General features: G+C 34.9%; 1 protein-coding gene across 1 annotated transcript; it reads left to right on the forward strand.

The window, feature by feature from the left end:
- Positions 1–5,779: 5,779 nt before the first annotated feature.
- LOC122404189 (aspartate--tRNA ligase, cytoplasmic) lies at positions 5,780–8,564 on the forward strand. The gene is made up of 12 exons (XM_043408120.1): positions 5,780–5,920; positions 6,193–6,230; positions 6,286–6,370; positions 6,479–6,662; positions 6,739–6,841; positions 6,905–7,226; positions 7,293–7,464; positions 7,559–7,706; positions 7,791–7,980; positions 8,061–8,141; positions 8,200–8,311; positions 8,401–8,564. The coding sequence occupies exons 2-12, from the start codon at positions 6,193–6,195 to the stop codon at positions 8,562–8,564; spliced, it is 1,599 nt and encodes a 532-aa protein (XP_043264055.1). The 5' UTR covers positions 5,780–5,920.
- The last annotated feature ends 3,265 nt before the right edge of the window (positions 8,565–11,829 follow it).

The raw sequence follows: 11,829 nt of genomic DNA on the forward strand, positions 1-11,829 counted from the left end.
AAAAGACATTTTTTTTTATTCCCATGTATGAGCACACATATGTATATTATTAATACGATTGAATATAAATAGCTGAATGAATTTAAATGAAATTTTACATTTAAATTTTATGTTCTCATTTCAAAGGCGTGTGGACGGATTCAAATACGTGAACACTAAACGTAACGATGTAATTATATTATTTAATATTTACTAACTATTTAACATAAAGAACATAAAAGAAAGACATAAAACGTAAACGTAAAACTGTGATTGCTCTCGACTAACGTTCGATACAGAGTGACGTTCCTGCAGTCAAAGTCGACCCTTCCTTATTCCTATCTTATAATAATGATCTAAACAAAACGCACGTTCGAGACGCAGTCTCTAAAACGTATTTCAGCTTAAACCTAAACACCTCACTCGATACCTACTCTAGCTTAGACTAAACACTCCTATCGACGCAAACGATAACGGTTCTCTTAGCCACACACATACACTCCTTACAGATTATACCTCTTGTTTCATAGTTGTTCCGATATATAGGCATAATGTATAAAAAATCTTTTAAATGTTTCATATAAATCTTAGGACGAATTAAATTTTATATGAAAAAAATTATATAAACTTTTTCTCTATCTTCTCTAGAAAAGAAAACATTAAATGAAATCTTATACATTACATGCTTACTTAAATCGCATTGAAAACGAATACCACAAATGTTTTAGAATAATGTGCAAAATGTGATTGCGATTTTCGCTAAGACAAATTGAAAACTCGTTTCTAACAAGGAAAATTGGAATGGTACCAGGTTTTGGGTTAGGTTTTACTTTGAGATATTATTAAAGTTATTACAGGTACTTATTTTCAGAAATAGAACTATGTTCACCACTGATCAGCGTGGCGTGAGTGATGAGGTCTTTGCCTGCAAGTTCCGAACTTCTTCTGCTCTGCAGGTTCAAACCCTGCCAAAACAAATCCTTTTTTTTTATTTTTTCAATCATATTTTAATCGTACACTAAATGTGACATTATATTTTGTCTGACCTTCGAATATTTTTTTTTAAAGTTAAATTTAACCGATTACATTTAACATATGTTATTTTCAATGTACGAAGTACATGAATCTGGATGGTACTTTTCACAAAAACAGTCAAAACATAAAAATTTCAAGCACCACGTACATTTACTGAAAGTTTTGTTTTCACAGAAATTACAAAATTTTGTATTTAACTCTGATGGAAAGGCCGCTTCATTTACATTGATAAAATGTGAACGATTTTCGGATAGTCGTACCTTGTAGCTCGTACTTTTTACCTTATACTTCAGGTAAAAAGGGATATTAGCTGGGAAAAACAGTTTTATGACATTACCTGCTAACTTATGTTACTGTTCTACAATGAAACGCTATGTTTTGTACCTTTAAAAATATTCGACTATGTCCTTTTAAAATTTAAGATACAACCCTATACTTTGTATTAAACTGGCAAACGGGATCACTTTTCCTTTGTTTCTAGTTAGTTCTATTTAGTTCGTCATAACCAATTGATACGGTTATTTCAAAACAATCGAGGAAAATCATTATTAATTAATTTCTGCAATTATTAATTCTACTGTTTTGTTTATGTTATAAAAGTAAGTACTCTTCTTATTGAAAAATACCACAGCGTGTACAATACTGGTAAAGAGGGGAATCTCATTTTAATTTATTAATTTTCAATCTTAAAGTATTTTGATTTTCAAAAATCGTATTAATAATATACATATGTGTGCTCATACATGGGAATAAAAAAAAATGTCTTTTTTTTCAATAATTAAAATATGATCAGGAGGTCTTAAAACGTGTATTTCTGTAAAATAAATTTTACAAACATTTTTTTTTCATTATGGGTACTTTGCTTATGTGCGCCTACATAGGTCGGAAAGTAAAAATGCCTGGAGTGGGCAGTCGAGAATCTCGGCTCGAGAATCCAAATCGTATGCCGTTGACGGGAGGTCGGATTTCAGTTGTTTAGAGCGAGAAGGCAAATGTGAGCCTTTCTCTCTCGACTCCCACGAGGCGATCCGAAATTACTTCGGGTGGCTTCGGAGAATCGAGAAAGAGGGCATGCGTCAGTTTGCCTTTGTCGACTTTCCGAAACTCCACGAGCTCACGTACGCGTATCTGGCATGTGTGCGTGTGCACCCGGCGGTGCTTTTCTGGCATCTCTGGTCTCGATTTTTAGATACAACTTGGTTGACTTTCCTAATCGATCTGTCCCTCCGCGGAAATCTTCTCGTCGTCCTCGGTGTTCATCCCTTCTCCGGAATATTCCTCGATCCTCCCTCTGGATTGTCCTGGTTCAATCGGGGTTTGTGCCTTGCCCCATCCGTCCGGATCGTCATCGATCGATGATCCACCCCCGAGCCGCGTGGAGGTGGAGGTTACGCGGCCATGTTGGAGCGGGCGCGCGTGAGAGAGAGCGTGGGAGTCGAGAGAGAAAACGAGGCTAGCGGCCTAAACAACCCTTAAGAAAATTTATGACCCTTGTGAAAGTAAACGAAACTCGAAGCGAAGTGTCGCGAGGCCCTGCTGTGTGTCAAGACCATTGAAACTCTTAACGGAAATAGCTAATTTGGCACGGTCCGTAATAAACAAAAAGAAGGAACGACGGAAACTCCGATGTGTCGTGGTCTTTAGAAAATAAACAAAGTATCTGAAAAGAAGTGCCTTCCTTTCTCTCTACCTTCCCCAGCTTGATCGCCCACGTTGAAAAACATACAATCGTATTGTTTATTACAATACGCTGGTCCGTTTGGATTTCGCTCCTAACTAAAACGCAGTTACATGACTCTGCACTCGACGGTGAATAATCGGGTTACAATTGATTCCCGTTGTGGCGCTATGTGCATTAAACCTACGTTCACGTGATAACGTAACAATCGTGATCGAATCACAGACGAGATATATGAATAGACGTTTCACCTTATGGACTTTCGCGGCCGAATCTGACTGCCATACCGACCTGAAAATTCGGAGGTGATTTTAGCGGCCTCTTCTCATGGATGGCGGTTAGTTGAGAAACTAGGCACTGAATTAGTATTGATGGGCAGCCAGCTGAGTGTGTACGTAAATACATGTGAGTTGATTATGGGAGGGATTGGAAAAGACAGTGGAGTATTATCAGACGGCAGACCCGTGCCGAAAGGGAACTGCCCCACCACTCACACACACTAATGCCAACCACCTTGTATATGAGTTCTGGCGTTTCGTATAGCTTCGTAGATTCGAGAAAGGCGGCGAATGTCAGTCTATCCTTCTTGCTCTCAACACAGCTGAAATTCGATCTCGCATATTCACGAGCCGAGATTCTCGACTGCCTAGGCATTTTTGACTTTCCGACCTGTGTAGGCATATACAATGTATAAGCAATATACCATAATGAAGAAAAAATTACAAAAATTTGTTTTTACGGAAATACACGTTTTAAAACGATAATATTTTATGAACATATTTTAACCCTTTGCACTCGGTCGTCCCCTCTGAGGGGACATGAAAGTTTATTAGTGATTAAGGAGAATGAACTGATTTCACCGCAATTTTTTAAGAAACACATGTTTTCCTGTACTTTCCTATTAAAATGGGAAATATTCTATTAAAATGAGAAATATATCAGCCGTTTTTACGTTGGGAGTGGAAGGATTGTCGATGATGGTCAGAGGCGTATGGTCGGATTCAAACACGTGGACAATAAACGTAACTATATAAACTATATTATTTAATGTTTACTAAAATTATTTAACATAAAGAACATAAAACGTAAACGTAAAAAACTATAAACGTAAAATCGAAACTTCATTCAAAGTCGAACCATTCCTATTGCTATCTTCGTTATAATCTAAATAAATTAACGTTCTTTGTCGGACAATAGAATGAATAATAAGCTACATATTCCAAATGTAGGCCAAAGAAACCGGGACTGCATTATTTGTTCCGACAGGAAAACACCAGGAGAAAGACGTCAAACAACATTTTATTGTGAAACATGTATAAATCAACCTGCTATGTATATTGGGAATTGTTTCAGAATTTACCATACCATAGAAAATTATGAGAAATAAATTTTTATTTTGTATTGTAAATATGTGTTCTTCAATGTCCATAAATACATATAAACCAAATTTCAACACAATGCCTTACTTGGTTCCAAAGTTGTACCATATAATATCACGACCAAGGGTTTTCGTTTTCGCGAGAAAGTAGCGTCGAGTTGCTGATAGCTAACGTCCGAAAAGGTGCCGAGTGCAAAGGGTTAACTATTAAAAGACATTTTTTTATAACAGCTGTGCTTAAAAACTCGATTTGTGTAGCCGGCCGCCTAACGGCGGCCACGCATTCATTTTCTATTTCAATTTTCTTTATTGATATTATCAGAAGTGGGAAAGATTTCAGCCATTATTTCGACAAATTTAATTATTAGATCATTAGCATGATATTGTCGACGGAAGAAGAATTCACCTAAATAGCCTACATAATGTATTTGGCGAGTTCCATACTTCAGAATATTCGAACCTTTGACAACAATGCAGAACTAGATTTAGCTCGACACATTATACATTATTTGTCGTCGGTTGTCATACCGACTAATACAAATAAGAGAAAAAAGCAACGATCATGGACTGATGCAATACAGAGCCACAGATATGTACATATAGACAGAATTCATTGTAGTAGTAGCGATCTTTTTGAAGAAAAATCTCGGAAACTAAGGCCGAGCGGCGGTTATATGTATAGGAAAAAGTTGCTCAAAATGTTGATTTCTACAACATATTCAAAAATCATCGAAATCGGTGAGACCCGGCCTTTTCTAAATAATTACCTCATTTTCTTTCAATAATTCTCCATTGCAAAATATCTACAGTATTCTTACATTTTTTATATTTTAAAATTTTCCCATGTTATTAGAAAGTAGATATACAACGAAAGTTATACAATTTATAGTTCCTAGCATGTATAACATGTATATGTATATAACGCATGGTCGCTTCGTATGGAAAGTCAATGAATCTTCAGAAAGCGCCCAGGTCCGATTTCGAGAAATGTAAGGTCTGTCGGTCACGATGGCTTTTGTCGTTTACTGACGATTCGAACGGTTGGCGATGCCAGGCTTGCTTTCGAGAAATGTAAACGACGTCAGCGATGCAAGAGCGAGAAGGAAAGCGAGTATCAGCCTGTTCTTCTCGGCTCTTCCGAAACTCAACGAGCTCACGTACACGCAATTGAGCATAGTGTGCGAAAGCGAGGAATGAGGAGTTTCCGGGGCCCCGATGCACAGTCTGATTAAACTGATTTCGAGTCGCAAATACGTTTCTGCCGAGTTATTTTTTTAATAAATGATGTATTACAATTTAAAATAAAAAATAGAGAATTTGCGGTGTACGTATCAATGAAATACATCCTTATGAATTTTAATAATCTTGAAATTTTTAAATACTCTTAATCGATTGATTTCTCCAATGAAATTAATCGATTAATGTCCAATGATGGACCCTACAGCTTTAATTCCGTTCAAAAATAATAAAATTTATGTAATTTTATTTTCTGTCTCACTTCCTCTTGTGTTAATTTCTGAATCTGTTGATAACGTAGCGAGTGACACGAAAATGGTAATGGGGTCTCGGGACCCCAGAAACTCCGGCCGAAAAATTACATTACGTGAAACGTCTATTCATATATCTCGTCTGTGATCGAATCACGAGTGATTCAAAAGTAGCAGTTCACGCCATCTCTACTCAATTATGCCAAATCTAGCCACACTGCATGTAACTAAAGATTCTTAAAAAAGATACGAGACTAGACAGTTCCAGAATTTGCTTTAAATTTGCACATTGTAAATTTTAAATCCATGTGCAATCTATGTGTATATTAAATAATTTCTATTAACTATTTCTATTAACTTAAGGTAAGAAGAAATAAAAAACATTTTATGAATATTTTAAATAATTGTTGAGTGTGAACGAAATAAAAATTAGCATTATCAAGTAAAAATTTCTTGCTTATTTTTTATGGATAACTATAACTTTAACCTTTTCATATATATTTTATCCGAAATAGTTGTTTATAATACAATATGATTCACTAACTTTACATATGTATATTGAAATGGTACATTTATATTTTTCATTTGATAAAGTTGATTTATTTAAACGACATTTTATTGTATCACGTTTATAGATGGGAGTGGATAAAACTGTTGATACGACTGTAGAAAGGTAAGATATGTGATGTTTCTTAAAATTTTATTTTAAAGATATATTTTTTCTAAAGAGAGGAGATTTCTAAGAAGGCTCTTAAAAAGCAACAGAAAGAAGCAGAGAAAGCAGCGAAAAAAGCTGAACGTATAGCTCAAGCTGTAAGCTAAACTATTCTACATATATGTTGTAAAAAAAAATAATTATTTTTGTATTCTTAAATAATAAATTTTATCTTATAACAATGTATGTTTGAATTATAAATATAGCAAGTACAACTAAAGGCAAATGAAGAAGAGGATATATCGGTTGAAAATTATGGAGACATAGGATTGATTCAAAGTAACGAAAAACATACAGAAAGAATATTTACAGATATTAAAAATTTAATATCAGATTTGGAAAATCAAACTGTATGGTTAAGGGGTCGTTTACACACTAGTCGTGCCAAAGGTAAAATTAAAACAGTTGACAATACAATTACGCATTTATTATTAATAATTTATCAAATATAAATATTTTATTGTAGGTAAACAGTGCTTTATTGTTTTAAGACAGCAGTCGTACACAGTACAAGGTTTAGTTGCAGTAAATGAAAAAACCAGTAAACAAATGATTAAGTTTATATCAAAGTAAGTTACAGGAAAAAGGTAGGAAAGTAATATTAATTTATATTAAGCGAATTCATTTTGTAGTATTACCAAAGAGTCCATCATGGATGTAGAGGCGGTTGTGAAACGTGTATCCTCTAAAATTGAATCATGTACACAGAAAGAAGTAGAAGTTCACATTGAAAAAGCATTTGTAGTAAGTGCTGCAAAGGCACAACTACCTCTACAAATCGAAGATGCCTCAAGACCTATGGGAGAAACTGATGATAATGCTCTTAATATAAAAGTGAATCAAGACACTAGATTGGATAACAGAGTTTTGGACTTAAGAACTTCAGCAAATCAAGCTATATATAGAGTCGAAGCAGCTGTTTGTAAATTATTCAGAGACATCCTTACAAGTAAAGTAAGTTGTTATTAAAATGATTGAACATAATTATAATAATTTATTTAATCAGAATTTTATTCATAGGGTTTCGTTGAAATCCATACACCAAAAATTATATCTGCTGCAAGTGAAGGTGGCGCAAATGTTTTCACAGTATCATATTTTAAAGGCAATGCTTACCTAGCTCAATCTCCTCAGCTTTACAAACAAATGGCAATAGCGGCCGACTTCGATAAGGTTTTTACCGTAGGAGCAGGTAATTAAAATTTTTAAAACTGAATTTGCTTAAATGTTCTACAAAATAAGTTACTATTATTATATGAAGTATATTATGTATGATAATTTTTTAGTTTTTAGAGCTGAAGATTCTAATACATATAGACACTTAACAGAGTTCGTTGGTCTTGATTTAGAAATGGCATTTAAATATCATTATCACGAAGTAGTCGATACTATTGGACAGTTATTTACAGAGATGTTTAAAGGTCTTCGCGACAAGTTAGTATAAATTTATAATCGACGTGAAAATAAAAATGCAAGTTTTGATAAATTCAGGGGGATCATTTTATCATACAATTTTAGTTACACTGCCGAAATTGAGGCTGTACATCAGCAATACAACGTAGAGGCTTTTAAATTCTTAGCTCCACCTCTAAAGTTAGAATTTTGTGATGCGATTGAGTTATTGGCGGAAGCTGGAGTAACTTTGGGCGAGGAAGACGATTTGTCCACTCCCGATGAGAAACTGTTAGGTAAACTTGTAAAGGCAAAAGTGAGTTTTCTTGTGCATTATCTGTAAAAGATATTGTTAACAAATATGAATCTGTTCTTTCATTGGATTTGTGTGTTTAGTATGACACAGACTTTTATATTTTGGACAAGTATCCGTTGGCAGTAAGACCTTTCTATACTATGCCAGATCCAAATAATGCTGTAAGTGTACAATTCATTCTAAATTTTTGTAAAATGTATATCATAATATTTATTATAGAAAGCATCGAATTCCTACGACATGTTTATGCGAGGTGAAGAAATTATTTCCGGTGCACAACGAATTCATGATCCCGAACTTCTAATAGAACGTGCAAAATTCCATGGAATTGGTAGGCATACGTAACTTCTAACTCGTGCATCTTTGCAGTTTTAATGTAATATATTTGAAATATGATTTTGTATTTTTTAAACATTGTAGATTTAGAAAAGATCAAAGCCTATATTGACGCATTTAAATATGGCTGCCCTCCTCATGCTGGTGGTGGAATCGGCTTGGAGCGTGTCGTTATGTTGTACCTTGGTTTAGACAATATTAGGAAAGTTTCAATGTTCCCTCGTGATCCTAAACGCCTCACACCTTAAATTTTAAGATTTTTACTTGTGCACATTTTTTTATGTACTGAATAATGTGTAGAATTATGATTAATAAATTTGAAGAATTTTCAAGTGATTTATTCTATGGAGAAAATTAATAGATCAAATATTTTGAATATTCTTTATAATATAAATTATACAGGGTGTTACGTTTAAGTGCGAATGGTGGAATATCTCATGAGGTATTGAAGGTATCAAAAAAGTGTTTTATTTAAAGGGGCAAATTATGTAGTATAAATAATTTTTATATAGGTGGAGTGGTGGGGGAGATTTTAAAGTCAGGCTAATTTTTTTAAATGGAACCATACATTTTTTTGTTCATAATATGATAGCATTTGTTGAGACAAATTCAACGACTTACTACATGATATCATTACGAGTCAGATTTACAGAAATTACTAGCCGAACCCTACGTACTGCAACGACTGACGCACGGAATGTTCCCGATTCGATTCTATCGTATAAACAAATTGAGCTTTTTATCTTCACTTAGGCTTCTAAATTTATACTTTCGGCCTCGAATAGTCACTTTAAAAAGTAACTTTAGAGAGTTAAGAAGTCGAAAGAAAGAACGTTTTAATTCATAATATTAGCATTTTTATATTAGTTCTTTAGTGTTTTTAATTATACTTAGCATACTCAACGATTGTGGATATGTTGAAGGATAAGGTACATACAACGTCATTAATTAATTCCTGTTATTACAAACTAGTGATGAGTAAAAATTAAAATCAATCATTTATGACATCTGGAATAATTAATAATTTCATAATTAAAGACTGGATCGGTACGGTACAAGCAAATAGTATAGTCAGACAAGATTCGTTTTAATCAATAACTCACAATTTGCGTTGATCTGACTGCTTTGCATCTCAATAATTATGGCTCTATAGCGAGGAATGATATCATGTAGTAGGTCGTTGAATTTGACTCAACAATTATTATCATATTATGAACAAAAAAATATATGGTTCCATTTAAAAAAAATTAGCTTGACCTTAAAATCTCCCCCACCACTGCACCTATACAAAAATTATTTATACTACATAATTTGTCCCTTTAGATAAAACACTTTTTTGATACCTTCAATACCTCATGAGATATTCCATCATTCGCACTTAAACATAACACCTTGTATGTAATATACTTGTACAGGGTGTTCGGCCACCCCTGGGAAAAATTTTAATGAAAGATTCTAAAGGCCAATATAAGACGAAAATCAAGAATACCAATTACTTGATGGAGGCTTCGTTACAAAGTTATTAACGTTTAAAGTTCCGCCTGTAGAATGGCAATCTGCGCACGGCTGCGTTCGCGCGGAAGGTTGTGGCAGGCCAGTGCTAGTGGTTCTCACGCAGCATGAAAAATTCTACTTACCGACGTTATCGACAGCCTTAGATTTTTGTCCATTTATGGAAACGTGAACTATAAATTAATAAATATTTACATTAAATATAAATATTTTATTAATGTTATTAAAAAAAAAATGAATTAACACCTTACGTTGAATAAGATTCAACCTATCTTATGAAAATCCAGAAGGGCATATCAAAACTCGCCCGACGAGATTTTCACAGAGATAGTGCATGCCACTTCCAATATACAGGGTGTTCGGCCACCTCTAGCAAAAATTTTAATGAGCGATAGTAGAGGCCAAAATAAGACGAAAATCAAGAATACTAATTTGTTGATGGAGGCTTCGTTGCAAAGTTATTAACATTTAAAGTTCCGCCTGTAGAATGACAATCCGCTAAACAGCTGGTTCGCGCGGACGGTTGCGGCAGGCGAGTGCTAGTGGTTCTCACGCAGCATGAAAAATTCTGCTTACCGACATTATCGACAGCCTTAGATTTTTGTCCACTTATGGGAATGCGAACACCTTACGTTGAATAAGATTCAACCTGTCTTATGAAAATCCAGAAGGGCATATCAAAACTCGTCCGACGAGATTTTCACAGAGAAAGGGTGAATGCCAGTTCCAATACACAATGTTGTGAACAAAAATCACCCACATGCGATTATACACGCCCCACGATTGTCCACAGTGTCCACAAGTATCCACAAATAATCCTTTCAGGCACTAACCACTATGCAATTAAATAAACACGTACCGCGATTATGTTATTCGTGAATGTCTACGTGTACGTGTATCACGATTCTTCCGAGTTACTTACGAATAAAACTGTTATTAATTTTTCAAATACACTTCAATTTAAAAATGTAAAAAGGAATCGCAGGATAAATGAAAATTTCGCATCGATTTACGTTCACGGCGAAGAATGTAACAATACTAGCAGCTGACTGTGCCATCGATCGACGAGGTTCAGGGAAACTTATGCCGAACAGGCCCCGATTCTACGTCACTCGCCTTGCTTATCTCTCTCACACACAGCGGAGACAAAGGGCAGCATCGGCACGTGTTCGGCCAGCTAGTCAGTCGTAAAACAGTATCAGTCAAGCTAGTTCACGCGACACATATCAGTTATGTATTAAGTAGCATGTAAGAAATAGAGTGATATAAACAATCAGCGAATACTTATTAAATTCCTGTTTACATTTTTAAATTGAAGTGTATTTGAAAAATTAATAACAGTTTTATTCGTAAGTAACTCGGAAGAATCGTGATACACGTACACGTAGACATTCACGAATAACATAATCGCGGTACGTGTTTATTTAATTGCATAGTGGTTAGTGCCTGAAAGGATTATTTGTGGATACATACTTGTGGACACTGTGGACAATCGTGGGGCGTGTATAATCGCATGTGGGTGATTTTTGTTCACAACATTGTGTATTGGAACTGGCATTCACCCTTTCTCTGTGAAAATCTCGTCGGGCGAGTTTTGATATGCCCTTTTGGATTTTCATAAGACAGGTCGAATGTTATTCAACGTAAGGAGTTCGCATTCCCATAAGTGGACAAAAATCTAAGGCTGTCGATAATGTCGGTAAGTAGAATTTTTCATGCTGCGTGAGAACCACTAGCACTGGCCTGCCGCAACCGTCCGCGCGAACGCAGCTGTTTAGCGGGTTGTCATTCTACAGGCGGAACTTTAAATGTTAATAACTTTGCAACGAAGCCTCCAACAACAAATTAGTATTCTTGATTTTCGTCTTATTTTGGCCTCTACTATCGCTCATTAAAATGTTTGCCATAGGTAGCCGAACGCCCTGTATACATTTATACTAGTAACATTTGTGCCTATTAATACAGTGAACATATAACGGAATCTAACTTTGATCATCTTTT

This window comes from Colletes gigas, unplaced genomic scaffold, assembly GCF_013123115.1.
Source record: "Colletes gigas isolate AHSC1104 unplaced genomic scaffold, ASM1312311v1 Colletes_gigas_Sc00119, whole genome shotgun sequence".
Classification (NCBI taxonomy): Eukaryota; Metazoa; Arthropoda; class Insecta; order Hymenoptera; family Colletidae; genus Colletes; species Colletes gigas.